The 18,412-nt window shown below is 39.1% G+C and overlaps 1 protein-coding gene across 1 annotated transcript; it reads right to left on the reverse strand.

Moving 5' to 3' along the window:
- Positions 1-1,196: 1,196 nt before the first annotated feature.
- On the reverse strand, positions 1,197-17,722 carry LOC5569533 (protein MMS22-like). The gene is made up of 2 exons (XM_001652794.2): positions 15,855-17,722; positions 1,197-2,777 (listed from the first exon to the last, which is right to left on the reverse strand). Exons 1-2 carry the CDS (start codon positions 17,620-17,622, stop codon positions 1,285-1,287), a joined length of 3,261 nt encoding a protein of 1,086 aa, XP_001652844.2. The 5' UTR covers positions 17,623-17,722; the 3' UTR covers positions 1,197-1,284.
- Between the last annotated feature and the right edge of the window lie 690 nt (positions 17,723-18,412).

Consider the following 18,412-nt stretch of genomic DNA (forward strand, 5'->3'; position numbering starts at 1 on the left):
CAACTGTGTAGCTTGTTGTTGCTGTACAAACGAATGGATTTATACGTTATTTAACAATGCTACGATGAAGAGAAAATCCTCCTCTATTTCTCAGCGGTGAAAGTTTTTATCTTTGTCCATTCATTTGCTATAAATCAACGAGCAATCCATTCGGTTTCCAATGGTTTTTTAGGCGAGATCATAAATTATGCGAGAGTTTGCAGCATATGCAGCATATTTTATATTACAAAAGTAAGTCAATTTTCCGAAACACTTCACATGAATCGGAAGGAGTTTGAAAAACAATGTTTGTTGCAAATAACACTTTTACGTGTTGAAAATCAAATAGTTATCGTCAAACCTCGGTTGGGCCTTCGTTGTCGAATGGAGTCTACATGTTAACACTTTTAAATTCTCAACCAAACTTCTGTATATCATTATTGCATTAGGAACTGAATTGGAGAATTTTAATAGAAATTTAATACCGGGACGACAATGTTTGCAAGCGTTTTAAAAAGTATGGCAAAATCTCATATATTTATGATATTTGAATATAAGGCCTCAAATGTTCTCAATTTCAACGAAACTAGCTCTGACATAAAGTGTCATACTGATAACCGTTGCTTTTACATTCAGCTGATCAACAGAAATTATATAATAATATTTCGTAAAGTATGTTTTGGGTCACGCACTATCAAAGTTACCCGCATTATCAAAGTTACTCTGTTTATGGTATTTCTTCTTCTTTCTGGCATTACGTCCCCACTGGGGCAGAGCCTGCTTCTCAGCTTAGTGTTCTTATGAGCACTTCCACAGTTATTAACTGAGAGCTTACTGTGCCAATGACCATTTTTGCATGCGTATATCGTGTGGCAGGTACGAAGATACTCTATGCCCTGGGAAGTCGAGAAAATTTCCAACCCGAAAAGATCCTCGACCGGTGGAATTCGAACCCACGACCCTCAGCTGGGTCTTGCTGAATAGCTGCGCGTTTACCGCTACGGCTATCTGGGCCCCAACGGTATTTAAACCAATCCAATTTCGCTGATTTTCCCACACTGATCAATTTCAAATTCTGAAAAATCTTCACTCAATGCTAAAGAAGTCTATAAAAATGTTAACAATTGATTATTTTGAAGATTTGTCCGGCCATGCGCCACTGTGCGTTAGTTGGTGCGTTCGGATTTGAGGCGTATGCATATGAACAATTCGACATCTATCGTAACAGGGTGGCTCAAAAGTATTTATTCCATTTCTAATTACAGAGAAACGTATCCGGGAATCTTCAACTGAACGTATAACAAATTACGGCTTTTGCTTATTGATACTCGCTTCCACCGCTCCTTCCAACTGGAACAGTAGCCTGCGAAGATGCTTATCTTCTTTCCCACCTCTCAAGCGCTCCGTATCTATGAGTTCCTCTCGAATCGTTGATGTCATGGATTGTATGAATTCTGGATTTTTCTCCGCCAACTTGGACATAAAACGGAAATAATAGCCCGTTTCCACCGGTAAATGCCTCTTGGTATACGATGCCAAACTGTTTCGGAGTTCCAGTTTGACGAGATTTGAGCTGCTTCGGGTACAATCCAGCATTTTGAAAATAATGTTAACGGCTACTGCTTTGCTAGGATATACATCGTGGCACTTTGTGGCGTGGTCCATGATGGAAGTAGCAGTCAGTCTAATGAAAAACGCTATTTTTCCGTTGTCCTGAATGTCGTGCAGAACTTCGAGAGTGTACAGCAGTAACGTCAATCCGGTTTCGGCATTTGGTTTTGGGGCACCCATTTGATCCAGTTCCACATACGAAAGCAGATATCTATTGACTGCAAATGTGATAAATGGCTCATTCAAAGACGAAATGAACATTACATATGGTCTGGCGATGTCCTTTTTCTCTTTGAATTTGAGGAACTGAGGAGCCCATTTAACGATCATATTCGTAACATGGTCACTTAGCACGGGATCGATTTCGTAGTCCATTTGACCCATGGCATCCATTATTCGGAACCACATCTTGCCCATTGCCAGTACTAACTCATTGGACACATTCCTGTCGGTGAGCACGGTCATTGGTAGGAAATAGTGATTGACCGCCAAATGATACAGGCATGTTGAATTGTTTCTTATGTACACCACAGGTCCACATTCCTTCAGCGCGAGGGCCAGAACCGACAGGATTCTTTTCAGTAGAGCAACATTGGGGTTTGGGATCCATTTGTCGAATTGTTGAAACAAAACGTGCATTTTATTCTTCAGATCGAACTGCATTGCACTGTTATTTTCACATTCCTTAAACTTTTTGCCGACGAATTTGAAAAACAATCCTATCGGCTCCTCGCCTTCGTCAATAAGATCATGGGACGGAATGTCACAAAGTGATCTGAACTCACTCAATCCGAGAACCACTTGAGAGAGTTCTGTGAGCTGTTCAGCGCTGTTTATAATAGCGAATTTCAACCAACATTTAATAATCAGCATGTCGTCGATTTCACTGACTCGATCACTTTTGACGATCAGTTTGGTGTAACTCAACCGTAGACCGGAATTGGCATCGACATTATCGGCGAAAAATGAAAAAGAAGCCAAGAACGGCTCTACGAATGGCTGTTCAATGCTGAACAGAGTAAAATGTGCTGCTAGCTCCGCGATGATTGGGCATGGTTGATCGGCTTTGGTGAATGCTTTTTCGACAAAAGGCAGCACAATCTCGTACAGCGGTCGCAGGACATCATTGTGTTGTTGCACGTGGAACGGTTGCTTCAAACGTAAGCATCGGAACAGGCGGTTGATGTCTAAAATGGGAAGAAATATAGTAGGGCATAAGTTAAAGCGATAAGTGGGTTTTACAATTGGAGGAAGCGTTACTATCGATGTTACTATCGAACCCATACCGCATACCAGACAACAACGGGAACTGGGTGGCATAGCTAGCAGCTATAGGGACGATAGGACAATACCCAATCCAAGAAGAAGTCTCTTTATCTCAAACGACGGTTTTGCGATAGCAAAAATCAACGGTGAATTCTATTGCAGCTGTTACGTACCCCCAAGGATGTCGATTGAGGAATTTTCCCACATGATCGACAGGATGATAGACGAATTGACTAATCGGCTGCCAGTAGGATAGCTGGAGACTTTAATGCATGGGCAGTGGAGTGGGGTAGTCGCTGCACCAACCAAAGATCCCTGGCCGCATTAAATGTAGAGCTGGCAAATGTGGATACTACTCACTGTACCTCCCGCAAAAATGGTGCAGAATCGATTATCCATGTGACGTTCTGTATAGGGTGACCATATTCTGGAGATTCAAAATCAGGACATTTTGCAATTTTCACAATTTTTCTGTGCAAATTCCATTTTGTATTAAATTCTGAACATAACTCATATTCCTAACAGCAGCGATTGTAAAGCTTTTATTTTTAAATTTTAACATTGAGCACTTGTAATCAGGGATGTACTGTAGCAAAGTACTGTAGCAACAGAATGATTGTGCTCTTGCTATTAGTACTAATAGATTTCAATTTATTGAAAACACAAGCAAAATATTTGCGATTGAATTGTTTAACATTTTTTTCAATCATTCACCTCGGGATGGCTGCCCGAAAACGATCATAGTGGAGAGACAAAAACATTCAAGCAGTTGTGAATCGTTAGCAGCGCTACGCCTGATGGTTTTGATGCTGCTGCTGCTGCTTTGTGTTTGATGTGAATCGATAAACTGTGGTAAATTGTAATCACAGTTCCCAAGCCTGCTTGTAATGTACGAAACTTCTAATTAGCGGATATGAGCATAAGTATAAATTCTAAAATATAACTAGCCTTTTTTAAGACGATAATCTATCACTTTTCAGAAGACTTTAGGGTGTTTTGACTTTCGATTTTGCAAGGTATCAAGTATTATGTCCATGTTATTGTTTGAGGTCTGCCAAAAACCACAATAGTATTATTTTTTGCCACAGTCGCGACAGTCCTTTTTGCAGTGACAGTCGCTTAAAATATTGTGCTCTGCAAGATAAATCCACATAATGCGATTATCTGAAAATGTCGATATACCGTCGCAGTGATAATAAAAACCACCAAATGTTTCAAATTTAGCGAATTTGAAACATTTGAGTCCTTGAAGAACGAAAAAATCCAAGCCTACTTGAATTTTGACGTTGCGTTTGAATTGCGCGCATATCTTCTGCGCGTTACCGCCGCCGCTGGTTGTGGATTTAAAGTGAGCGCCGCAATATCTCGTCAGGAATTTAGCAACAGGAGCCCTTAAAGAATCCATCGATGGTCTCAAAATTGTCAGTCCATGAAATCCTGCAACATTCTCGCAAGCAATTTACCAATGATTTTATCAGGAATCTGCTTAATCTCTGATCAAGATCTCGCTAAGAAATTACAAAGAATGACAAAAACAGCTTAAGAAAGTCGAAAGTATATTTAATACAATCCAAAAATATATTCGAAATCCGCTTTAAGTGTTTTCGGAGATTTATTAAATATGGAAATGCCACTTGAAATCTTTGCATCATGGTTTCGGTAAAGATTATTTATGGACGATTCACAAAAAAAGCTACCGTTAAATTCTCATTGAGATTTTGATAACTCACTAAAGATCTCGCTAGAAATTCATGAAGAGTCCCATAAAAAATAATCTAAATTTTTGGGAGATCTGGCAATGATCTTCACCGGAAATCGACATTTTATTCAACACGATTCTGAGAGACACTCGTTAAGGATCATTCCAGAAATGGAGTGTGGTATGCTAGTTGGTCGTGCTCTCCTGGTTTATTTTTGTTTCGACCATGGTTCTTTATTTCTTTTATTTCTTTGTCAGTAGCGATAGGCGATACTTTTAATTTTCCCAAAGCTCCTTCGCAGCATTTGCTCTTATGAGCCTATATTGTGTTCATCACACAGACGTTCCTAAGCAATGTTGCTCAAATGGTCACTGTGTACCCTAGCAGCTATCAGCCCTTACCGTAGTTATGCAGTCTAGTAGTTCAGACTACTATCAAACTATGATAAGGCCTGAAATGCTACTAAGTGAAAATCGAAATAGTTTTATTAAAAGGTCCTCATTCCCCATTTCATTGCATTACTCACTATCGACACTTTTATTTTCGACACTATCACGTATATCATAGATTACCACTCATCAACTTTCGTAATACACTTCAGATATACTTTCCATTATATCCATTTTCACTATTTCAACTTCAAATTTTCATCAAAATTACATCACTCCATTTTCATATAAATTCATTGTTATTACCATTTACCATCTATTCTCATTACTAACTAATTAAAAGATATTAATTTAATTTTTTTCATTACTTTTGCTGGTGTAGAATCAATACTATTAAAACTACGATTTAGCACTACGGTCAATAAAGATACTGTAAAAAAATCACTTAGGTATCCATTCTCGCTGTCATTATAAACACTTTTATCATGCATGTGTGAAGAACTGGGCAATAATGCTTATATTCCGAGAAATGATAGCGGCACAACCATCTCATTCTCCTGTGAACTGCTTCCTCTTCTTCTTCTTCTTGGCGGTGGCAGCGGTGATGACTTTGGCTTTTTTTTTTTTTTTTTTTTTTTTTTTTTTTTTTTTTTTTTTTTTTTTTTTTTTTTTTTTTTTTTTTAATTTCTTTATTAGTACCATTCCAAACATTACATTCATTTCTTATATCTAGGTGTTCTGTGTTATTTGACAACACTATCATCCTAATTTGGTAAAACAAATTTAAGATTTAATTAACATTTTGTTAACAACATATTACATTTCATTTGCCGTAGCAGTTCAGTTTTTTTTTTTTTACAGGTGAGATGATTTCACCTGCTTATAAGAGAAAAAAAAATGTTTTTAATATACTTAACCTAACTTAACCTAAACATATAACGCATTAATCGTGGCAATAGAAGATTGTAATGATTTTTGCCTGAAATTATTGATTATTTTATTTGACATTTGTTCCAATGTTTCAACATTGGATATTCTATGTAACTCATTGGTACTATACCAGGGAGGAAGCCTCAGAATCATTTTCAAAATTTTATTTTGAATTCTCTGCAGAGCTTTCTTCCTGGTATTACAACAGCTAGTCCATATTGGTACAGCATACAACATGGCTGGCCTGAAAATTTGTTTGAATATCAACAGCTTGTTCTTAAGACAGAGTTTTGATTTTCTATTAATAAGGGGATAGAGACATTTTACATATTTATTACATTTGGCTTGAATGCCCTCAATGTGATTTTTGAAAGTTAAATTCTTATCTAGCATGAGCCCTAGATACTTAACTTCATCTGACCAATTTATTGGAACCCCTCTCATCGTGACAACATGTCTACTTGAAGGTTTCAAATAAAGAGCTTTTGGTTTATGTGGGAATATTATTAGTTGAGTTTTGGAAGCATTAGGAGAAATCTTCCATTTTTGCAAGTATGAAGAAAAAATATCCAAACTTTTTTGCAATCGACTACAGATGACACGCAGGCTTCGTCCTTTGGCGGAGAGGCCTGTGTCATCCGCAAATAAAGATTTTTGACATCCCTGAGGTAGCTCAGGTAAGTCAGATGTGAAAATATTGTATAATATTGGTCCCAAAATGCTGCCTTGAGGAACACCAGCTCTTACAGGAAGTCTTTCAGATCTGGAGTTCTGATAATTAACCTGAAGTGTACGATTTGACAGATAACTTTGAATTATTCTAACAATGTATGTTGGAAAATTAAAGTTTTTTAATTTTACAATCAAACCTTAATGCCAAACACTGTCGAATGCTTTTTCTATGTCTAGAAGAGCAAGACCAGTAGAATAGCCTTCAGATTTGTTGGAACGGATCAAATTTGTTACACGTAAAAGTTGATGAGTGGTCGAATGTCCATGGCGGAATCCGAACTGTTCATTGGCAAAAATTGAATTTTCGTTGATGTGGGCCATCATTCTGTTCAAAATAACCTTTTCAAAAAGTTTACTGATGGAGGAAAGCAAACTGATTGGACGATAGCTAGAAGCTTCTGCAGGATTTTTGTCTGGTTTTAAAATTGGAACAACCTTAGCATTTTTCCATTTGTCAGGAAAATATGCTAATAGAAAACATTTGTTAAATATATCAACTAAAAATGATAAGCTACTTTCTGGAAGTTTTTTGATGAGGATGTAAAAAATTCCATCATCGCCAGGAGCTTTCATATTTTTGAATTTTTTAATAATAGTTCTCACTTCTTCCAAATCAGTCTCCCAGGCATTTTCGAAAACGTTCTCTTGATTGAGAATATTTTCGAACTCCTGAGTAACTTCATTTTCAATTGGACTAGTAAGTCCTAAATTAAAATTGTGCGCACTTTCAAACTGCATAGCAAGTTTTTGAGCTTTTTCACAATTAGTTAGTAATAATTTGTTTTCCTCTTTCAATGCCGGTATTGGCTTCTGAGGTTTTTTCAAGATTTTCGATAATTTCCAAAAGGGCTTAGAGCCAGGGTCCAATTGAGAAATTTTATTTTCAAAATTTTTGTTTCTTAATTGAGCAAAACGTTTCTTGATTTCTTTCTGCAAATCCTGCCATATAATTTTCATAGCAGGATCGCGAGTGCGTTGAAATTGCCTTCTCCTCACGTTTTTAAGACGGATCAAGAGTTTAAGATCATCGTCTATAATCACGGATTCAAATTTTACTTCACATTTTGGAATTGCAATGCTCCGGGCTTCAACAATGGAATTTGTTAAAGTTTCAAGAGCATTGTCAATATCAAGTTTAGTTTCTAAAGAAATGTTAACATCAAGATTGGAGTCAACATACGTTTTATATATATTCCAGTCGGCTCGTAAATAATTGAAAGTGGAGCTGATAGGATTGAGAATCGCTTCTTGGGATATTTGAAATGTAACAGGGACATGATCAGAATCAAAATCAGCATGAGTAATCAGTTGGCTACAAAGATGACTAGAGTCGGTTAAGACCAAATCAATCGTAGATGGATTTCTAGAAGAGGAAAAACATGTGGGGCTATCAGGGTATTGAATTGAGAAATATCCTGAAGAGCACTCATCAAATAAAATTCTGCCGTTGGAATTACTTTGAGAATTATTCCATGACCGATGTTTGGCATTAAAGTCACCAATGACAAAAAATTTTGACTTATTGCGAGTCAATTTACGCAAGTCAGTTTGGAGCAAATTAACTTGCTGCCCAGAGCATTGAAAAGGCAAATAGGCAGCTATGATAGTATATTTACCAAACTGTGTTTCAACAGAAACACCTAAAGTTTCAAAAACTTTAGTTTCAAATGATGAAAACAGTTGATGTTTTATACGCCTATGAATGATGATTGCAACTCCCCCACATGCCCCATCAAGTCGATCATTACGATAAACAAAAAAGTTAGGATCTCTTTTGAGTTTAGATCCAGGTTTTAAATACGTTTCGGTAATAACTGCTATATGCACGTTATTGACCGTAAGAAAATTAAACAGCTCGTCCTCTTTACCATTCAGAGAACGAGCATTCCAATTTAAAATATTTAAATTATTATTTGGATCCATTAGAAAAACGTAATCCAATAACAATTTGATTTGTAAATTTTACACCTACTTGGACTGCTTCAGTCATAGTGGTGGCTTTGAACATTGCATCAATCATTAGATTCAATTGTTCAGTTAGAAAATTAAAATCAGAGGCAGACATGTCATGTGATTTCCCATTGGAATTTCCGGTAGACGAAGAAGCGGAGTTACCTGTGGCGGTAGGGTTTTTTCCATTTGATTTGAAACAAGTAGAATGGGTACCCATGGATCGAACAGGGGAGGAGTTCGAATTTCCTGCTACGATATCGGCAAAGGATTTACCGTGGGTAGATACATTCGAAATAGAAAGATTCGAACGGCTACCCGACGGATTAAAATTAGTTTGTGAATGAGCATGATTATGATCTTCCTGATGGGTATGATTCATGATCAAGCGATCGTTAACTGAAAAATGAGCATTGTTCGATACTCTTCCAGGCAAATTCCGGAAACGACCGTTATCGTAACGGATATTATCTTTCATCTGCCTGGCACGAGCCTCAATGACCTTTTTGCGTGAAGGACAATTCCAAAAATTGGACTTATGGTTAGCCCCGCAATTACAGCATATGAATTTGGTGGTATCTTCCTTCACTGGACAGACGTCTTTGGCGTGAGAAGAACCTCCGCAAATCATGCATTTAGCATCCATGCGACAATTTTTTGTACCATGACCCCACTTTTGGCACCAACGGCACTGAGTGGGGTTCTGGTAATTTCCTCCAGGTTTCTGGAAATGTTCCCATGTCACACGGACATCAAACAAAAGTTTTGCTTTTTCTAAAGCTTTAATATTATTTAGTTCTTTTTTGTTAAAGTGAACTAAATAAAATTCTTGAGCAAACCCTTTCCGAACAATGCCAGATTGGGTTCTCTTTTTCATAATGATTACTTGGACTGGGGAAAATCCAAGTAAATCATTTATTCCATTTTTGATCTCTTCAGGTGATTTATAGTCACTTGAGAGACCTTTCAAGACAACTTTGAACAAACGTTCAGTTTTGTCGTCATAAGTAAAAAAATTGTGCTTCTTCTCTTCAAGATGTTTGAGAAGAAGCTCACGATCTTTAAGAGTTTCCGGCAAAACGCGACAGTCTCCTTTCTTTGCGATTTGGAAGGAAACCTTGATTCCCCTAATGGAGTTCAAGATCTCCTGCCTAAATCCCCCAAATTCGGAACAACTGACCACGACAGGCGGCACTCTTTGCTTCCTCACTTGAATCAAAGAGCCTGGGCTAGAGGCTGCTTCGATTTGGTGTTCGGAAAATTTGTCTAGAGCATCGAACTGATTGCTCATTTCGATACAATTATTCATTTCACCCTTGGAAGAAAGTTCGCATTCCGGGGAAGCGTCCTTTCTTCCATTCTTGCCACGTGTAGTGACAGTTTTAAAACCCACTTTTTTGGAAGGAAGTAGTGAATTCAGAGATTCACCCTTCCTTTTGTTTGTTGTTGATACCATGTTTAATTAATAAACGAAAGAAGACGTGACCTTCGAAAGGTTTTTTCCCAAGACGGTGTCCAAGTAGGATTACCACCGCTAGCTTTCGCCAACGGGTCCAACGAAAAATCGAAGGCACGGGTCCAAACAAGGATCGTAAAGGGATCAATAGTAGAAAAAATAGTACTGAAAAGTACTGTTTTAGTAGCACTGAAAAGTACCGTTTTTAATTTTAGCACTGAAAAGTACTGTTTTTGTAGCACTGAAAAGTACTGTTTTATTGCTTTAGGTAGTTTTTAAGAAAACTTCCAAGAGCAGAGAGAATTCGTGTACGCACAGCACGAAGGTACGATGCGCACTGGTGATGACTTTGGCTTCGGACGGCATCTTCTCTCGGTCGGTCGACGGTCAGTTTGATTTGAGTGAAGCACGACAAAAATGGGGAAGGCGCTCCTTCGCTATCGATGTCTGTGCCTGAGAAGCACGCCCGTTCAGAGCAAGCCTATCTGTTGCCTGCTGAGATGCAATCCAAGCGGAGAGTGAAAAGCAAATGAAGTCAACTTTTCTCTAGCACACCTATTTAAAGATTTGCTTGAAATCAACGTTCTCTTTTAAAACAGTTATTAAACTATTTGGGCAGGTATGTGGGATTCAGTAAGTAAATAACATGACCCTTTTATGCCATGTCTTTCGATTGAGGAGCAAAGAATTTTGTTAAGCCAGCAAAAAGTTATAGGAGTTTAAAATATTTCGTGCTAACGTAACGCTCTTGGTTTTGAAATTCCAATTTCACTTCTGTACAGAGAATTATTATTTTAGTATCAAACTGAGTGGCATAATCAAATTCAAACGCATTCAGTTCCTGGTGGTTAGTGCCTGTGATAGAAGCCAGGATCAGCAATTGGTACACTACCCACCATAAATATGGAATCGTTGCAATACTGAGTATTGCAGTACTTTTAAGTTTAGCATCACCCAAAATCCAGTGATAAAAGTTTTTTCAATGAAAACAAAAAATCGCAGGGGCTCAAAGACTTATTTTTTAAGATGACCTCGAAAATACATTGATCTAGCACTTCAGAATCACGAGATAATATTCATTTAGGTGATGCTAAACTTTTCAAGGTGCTGCAAACTTCAGTATGAGTGTTGCAATACGCAATTCCATACTTATGGTGGGTAGTGTATATGTTGGTTTGTCACGGGTTACTTCACTGCAAGGAATATTTTTGACAAACTCTACCAATTCTTTCAAGTTCCATCACGCCAAAGGCAGCAATTCTCCCATGAGGGTTGACTTGAGGAACGAGCTGCATCGCTTGGGCAATCATCGATTACGGACGCTTGGAGACGAACTGCGTGAAATTTTGGAGCATAGCGGCCCTGCTTGCACATTGATGGGTATCAATGTACAGAGCATAAATGCTCATGCAATGGTTATTGCTACAGACCAAATTTTAACCAGTGTAGAATTCCTTGCACTGAGTGAGACTTGTCTAGACGATCACTCTTAAGTCGACATTGCTGGCTACAGTTGCATAACCAGTTCAAACGCCCAGGCGTGAGAGCTGGAGGTGTGGCGATTAACCAGAAGGATACGGCCTTCAACGTAGCTGTTCCTCTCACAATTCAAAATATTAGTGAGGAATATAATGCAATGCTAGGCGTAGCAGATCAGGTTGAAGACATTTGTGCGGCATTTCTCCAGGCACTGCTGTGCAAGATAGGAAAATGTCAGAACGACAAATAGGGATGGTACACAAATTATGTCACGGTAAATTCCAACTTGTTTGACCCCCTCCCCCTCCCTTTGTCACGTTTTTTGTATGAGTCCTCCGAAAATTTTGTAAGGCTTGTCACGCTTGGCTTGACCCCCTCTCCCCCCTTGGAGCGTGACGTAATTTGTGCATGACCCCATAGTCCTTTTCAAGACCAGCAAAATTAGTCCAAAAAAATTAATTTCTGAAAACTTCATCCGATCAATAACAACACAAAACTAGTACACGTACTATGAATTTGTACATGACAAATTATTAATAATCTTTCACTACACTCATACTCAAAGTAAAATACTTTAAAAAGGATTTGATTTGATTATGATGTTTGAATGACTGTGAACATTCAAACATCATAATCAAATCAAATCCTTTTTAAAGTATTTTACTTTGAAATCCGAAACTCTGAAAAGCTTCCAAACCAATTGACAGATCTCCCTTAAAACCATAACGTAATTGAAAACTCACAATCACAGCACCTACACGGAAAAAAATTCTGCAGTAAAAATTACTATTTTAGCTGACTACGCCCATTCTTGAAACTACCATGCAATTTCAGACCAATTTACTATGTTTACGGTACATCCCACCACATTACTGGTACATTTGACAGAAATAATTTACAACAATCTGATTTCGACTACAGACATGGTAAAATCAAGCGCATTTCTGGTCTGCTGAAAATTGCCGGTGCGAGCGCTTAAGTTAACCCCCTAAAATGGTAGTTTTTACCGCACAATTTTTTTGCGTGTATCATCTATCATCAAACATCCTAGCATCTACAAAAAGCTACCGCACTGTTGTAAGAGTCTGACCCAGAATTTATCGAAGTTTGTCCATTGTATTCCTACGTCAATTCCGCGGTTATATAACAGACATTACCAACCCAATTTTTATTCAGCACTCATTGTATTTATCCAACTCGACAAGCCTCGACAACTCGTGCTAAAAAAAATCATCATTTTGCAACTTGTTGCTTAAATTACTATTTAAAATTTGAGCAGGATATAACACCTGTTTAGGGCACGGTTTTGGAAGATATGAAGCAGACAAGTCATTCCTTTGTTTAGTTTTTCTTAAATACTTAAGTATATTATTTTTTATATTAATTATGCATTTTTAACTTACTTTAGGTAGAATAAGTTCCAATTAAAAAAAAATGATATCCCAAGAACAGTCATAATACGTTTTCAAATATTCTCTGTGATCTAAAAAAGGTTTATTTTGAATTTTAGCGCAACCTAGATTTTATCTAGATTTTTGGAGGTTGACTCAAGATAGAAAAGTTTTTTTCGCCTGAAAATAAAAATGAGAATCGCAAAAATGTAGCAACACTGCTCATACTAACCATCTCATAGGCCTTTTCATGTGACAGATCCGTCTATGCATTTGTTTACATCGGTGGAGGACCGGTGCTAACACGGGCCTGTCATTTTCATAGAAGAACTGTCAAAGTGCTTCCCGATCAGCTGATTTGAGACGTCATGTGAATAGGCCTATTGAGCCAACTTTGGCTTATGAGTACAAACAAGGCAACAGTGCGACGCTAAAAATAAATTCTCTCACTATGAACCAATGCACGTGTTCACTAATTTGACACTTGGCGGTGCCGAATTCACTTGTTGCCATGGTCACGTAAATAACACGGCACCGCTCAAACGTCAAATAGTGAACTTGTGCATTGGTCCATTGTTCGTAGGCACGCTTAGGAGTGTCGAATTGGGCATCTCAGAGAGCCGAAGGAGGTGTAGGGTTATTTATTTATTTATTTATTTATACACCAACAGACAGTAAGCCCCAATGATGTTTTAAACTAAAAAATACAGTAAAATACTAAGTTGAAACTTTACAAAACAAGGCAACAAAATGTCAAAAAAATAAAACAAATGAAAGTCACAAATATTCACACAGAGAGTCGGGATAAAATTTCTACATAGTTACGACGTATTACTTGACGGGACAGGTGAAAATCAAACCCTTCAGCAACCCTATTGAACACGCGTTGAAGACCGACCATAGCACTGTTTTGGCCATAGTTAGTTCGTCGCAATGGTAACCTCAACATAGCATTGTTACGCAACGTCCTGGAGTGAGCACTCGCATTGATAGATTCCAGGAGCGCAGGACAGTCTATTCTTCCTGAAAGCAAGTCAGCCACTACCATCGCTCTATTGACGTCTCTACGGGTCTGCAGTGATTCCAGTTGAATGAGTTGACACCTACTTTGGTAGCTAGGCAACCGGAACGGGTCTCGCCATGGAAGTCGACGGAGAGCATAACGGATGAAGCGACGTTGCACTGACTCTATCCTCTCCACGCCGTTACGGTAATACGGATGCCAAACTGCGGAGCAATATTCAAGTGTGGCCCGAACTAATGAGCAGTATAAAGATTTGAGACAATATGGATCCGTGAAATCCTTGGCAATACGGAAGATAAAACCCAATGTCCTGGAGGCTTTCTCGATGACATGGTGTTTGAACGTCAACTGAGCATCCAGAATAACGCCAAGATCTTTAACGTCTTGTACTCGTTGAAGCACCTTTCCCTTGAGCTGGTAACAGAACAGGATGGGCTGCAGTTTGCGTGAGAATGAGATAATCGAGCATTTCTCAGGATTAACTGTCAATCGATTCATGTCGCACCAAACTACAAAAACATCTAAATCATGTTGAAGAGCAACGGCGTCGGCGATGGTACGGACCCGCAGAAACAGTTTCAAATCATCTGCATAAGATAATCGAGGTCCTTTAATTACTTTGTTGACATCGTTGAAGGGTTGTGAAGGAGAATCAGAATATGGGGTCGTGACGGACTTTGGTTTCAGTTAGCCGATTGCGCTGCAGAATCGTTACCCGTTCTGTGGCGTAGTTGGTTAACGCGCCCAGTCTAGCGAATTGGGAGTCGTGGGATCGAAGCCCACCAGAACGATTCTATTATTTTTCACAATTGTACATCTCAATTTGTTCAAATTGACTTTTGTGTCTACAACCTTCAGGTATTTTCAAAACACCGTCGGCTGGTTTAAGCCGTATTAGACATAACAACCCTAGTTGAGTAAAAATATGAGTTTTTTTCAAAAAACTAGTTAGTACCTTTTGCTTAACAACTTTGGGTAAACGCATTTATTTCAAAAACCTTAAAATGAACATCAATTTTGAATAGTGTCCAGTTCCATTGCTGAAAAGTTTTTGAAAATCGCTTCGAAAACGACAGAGATATGCATGGTCCGGCTTTCCGAGGGGAGTTGGGTGTACAGGTATTAATAAAATAGTCATTCAAGCAGAGGCAACTCGTAACCTCACTTTTTACCTGTTCTACGAATCTAAAAATGGCTAATTCGGCAAATTTAGATTATAAGCTCACTGTTAATTGTTGGAATCTTCTTTTCTAACAAAGCTCTACTTATTAAATGCAAATTTGCTACTTTGTCAAGAAAAAAAAAAGAATTTGTAACCGTGGAACAGATAGATTTGAGGTTGGGGAATCGACACTGCATTCAATTCATCGTGCTTAAGTTTGGGTTCACCTAAACTAACTTAAAACACAAAAATTCTGTGAAATCTCAAACCAATCATGTACCTACGCGTTATTATTTGCGTTCGAAAAACTATTATAATCGGTGGAAAAATGGCGGAGATATTGACAAAAATGATTTGCGTGTGGCTCAGGTGAACCCAAACTTTTGCACGACGACTTGAATGAATGTTTCATTGATTTAAAATAGTTTTCAGATTTTTCCGCCAAAACTTCGTGACTGCTCTCAGAGAACATAAAGATTACGAGTTGAATGAAACCCTGATTTAAAATTTTGGTCTATTATATTCTGAGGAAATTAACTATGTTTTTCAGTGTTTTTTTTGGAAATTGTCACGATTTTAAGTAAAAATTTAGTATGCAAAATTCAAAGCAATGTATTTGGAAAAATACCTTTGAAGTAACAATAACTCGATACCTTTGGAATGCGCCATAGAGAGTTTCAATCGAACGTGTAATCACAGAGATATGGACAAAACTTTTTTGTATGTTTCTTAGAGAGTGTAGGTACGCAAACTTATGCACGGGAGTGTACAATGTAGATACTTACTTTGAAACAGTGCATCGCGCTCACTACCTGAGCACTCGTTCAGATACTTTTCCACCCAAACACCGACGAACCTTTCATCCCCTTTGCCGAACTGCCTTCCGCCGGAGATGACGTCATCGTACACGGACCCCATCGCATCGGCCAACACGTGTAACGCCGGTTGCAACCGATTCCCGTACTTCATCCAGGCCTCGTCGATCGCCTTCAGGAACTGCTGCAGATGGGCGCCCTTGTCGAAATTCCGCTGACTGAAGTGCATGACCAGTGCGGCATTGGCCAGGCATATCATCGTGATGCGGCGAATGGTGCTATCGAGGTTTCCGGCGGAACTCGGCTGGACCAACTTGAAATGCAGCATTTGCTTCGATAGACGGTGGTAATCGTCTTGGTATGGGGTAGACTCCAACACTGTGAGCATAAGCAGCGAGTAGTTGTAGATTCCTTGCTCTGTTAGAAGTTCTATCTTGGCGGGAACCAGTTTCAGAACGGTACGGTTGAAGAGAATTTGAACTTTGGTTTTCTGGTTGTTGTCGGAGTAATGGCGAACCATGAAGGCGATAATCGTTAGATAGCACTTGAAACTGGATGAGTAGGTGTCTAAACATTCGAATGCTTGTGGATCAGCTTGGCAACGGGCTTGTTCGATCAGGCCAATCGGAGATCGGCAGATGCAAGCCAGTTTACTGAGTGGTTCCGATGCCAATTGAAACGGTGAGTTGAGACGTTTGCTGAAGTACTCCCATAGAGAAAATAGGAAATCGTGCTTTACCGGCCACCATTTGGTATAGATGGGCTTGAGTAACACCAGAAGAATCCTCAAGTGGTCTTCCGGCTTGTCCCCATGAGTGACTTCCTTAACAGCTCTGTCCAGCAGAGTATAATCGGGAGGGTTTACTATCACAGCGGATTCCTTGAATGTGTCCACATCTAATATACAATACTGATACAATGAGGCGATTCCATTAATGAACCAAGCAACGAACAAGAAATCATTGGCCGGTGGGGCAAAGTTTCTGTACAGATCATGCCTTCCGTTCCGTATGGACTCCAGAGCGTTGTTGATATGTTCCCAAAAATCAAGGTGCTTCCGTCCACTCATACTCAAAGACATGATCCCGATCCAAATGTTGCGCACACATGTGCAGTAGAATTGATCATGGAACGGCAAGTCGCTTTTTTCAAGTCTCGAATACCTGAACATCGCCAGTTGGATTAAACCTTCGAGCAGACTTCGGTACATGGTTTCATACCCATCCGACGTCGTGTCGCGCTGTTGCAGCTCAAATGTTATAATCAACCCGTACCACCAGAATTCCAACAATCCGTGGAAGTAATCATATGTCTCTTGGCTCAACGCGTTGGCCGCTCCTTCAACTACCGTAACCAGCTCCGGAAAGGAATCGTACAGTCGGTACATGGAATCCATCACCACCTTCCCATCTAGCCTGTCTACTTCGCCTAGAATCAATCGTAGAAATGACCCCAGCTCGGCAATCTGCCTTCTGCATTCAAAATGTCCCACAGCATCTCGGTGCGCTTCAACCGATAGTTTCCCAGCATAATCCCGTGCATTCTCCGTTTGAATCCTTAACGTTTCGTCATCCAGGTAAAACAGCTCGTATCCAAACACTTCAACCGGCGAATCGTCGTCGACATTGGAGAACGAAATGGAATTACACTGTTTGAACTTTTCTAGCTCCAGCATTTTGCGGACATCTTCATCCACGAAACGGGAAATACCCGTGCATTTTTTCTTGCAGTTAAACATTTTTCACACGCTGAATTTGTGCAAACTTTTAAAACATTTTTACGACAAAAATAAATTCGAATCGTTGGTGAGTGCGCGCGAAAACATAAATAGCATTGGGCGCTCTGTGACACTGAGGCCGGCTAGCACCAACCACCACAATGTCAACAAAGCCGTGGAGGCTTCATGGGCGTCGTGAGCCTTTTCATAGGGGGCATAATGTGCGTCGCGTGCACACGGAAACGGAGCTTCATATGCGTATATATACGAAACATAAACACGGGGATTTTTTTACATAAATTTTGTGTTTACATCAATACACGGAGACGGAATTCAACTCAATTTTGGCTAAATTTCCAAGGTCCCCACTAGGCAGTTTGGCTTTAATTCCTTTAGGAAAATATACTCAATTTTGGGTTGATTTAACGCAAAATTGAGTTCTTTCGACCCAAACATAAGAAAAGTTGCATTTACCCAAATTTGGCTTATTGGGCCAAAGTACCCCCATTGGGTAGATGCAGCTCTCTCTATTTTTGACAACATTCGTGTGGGAGAAAGAGAAAACCGAGAGATTTTGGGTTTAAACTATAATCGATATACTTAATTTTGGGTAAAGTAAACTCAAAAATTAGGTAAAAATATTTCTCCGTGTACACGGAGAAATATTTTTACCTAATTTTTGAGTTTACTTTACCCAAAATTAAGTATATCGATTATAGTTTCAACCCAAAATCTCTCGGTTTTCTCTTTCTCCCACACGAATGTTGTCAAAAATAGAGAGAGCTGCATCTACCCAATGGGGGTACTTTGG

Source organism: Aedes aegypti, chromosome 3, assembly GCF_002204515.2.
Source record: "Aedes aegypti strain LVP_AGWG chromosome 3, AaegL5.0 Primary Assembly, whole genome shotgun sequence".
NCBI classification, from domain to species: domain Eukaryota; kingdom Metazoa; phylum Arthropoda; class Insecta; order Diptera; family Culicidae; genus Aedes; species Aedes aegypti.

Bases quoted from the DNA above. Each gene is read 5' to 3' on its own strand.
- LOC5569533 (XM_001652794.2), bottom strand. From the start codon at position 17,622: ATGTTTAACTGCAAGAAAAAATGCACGGGTATTTCCCGTTTCGTGGAT. The intron at 2,778-15,854 runs GTAAGTATCTAC...TTCCCATTTTAG, and splicing joins GCGCGATGCACTGTTTCAAA to ACATCAACCGCCTGTTCCGA.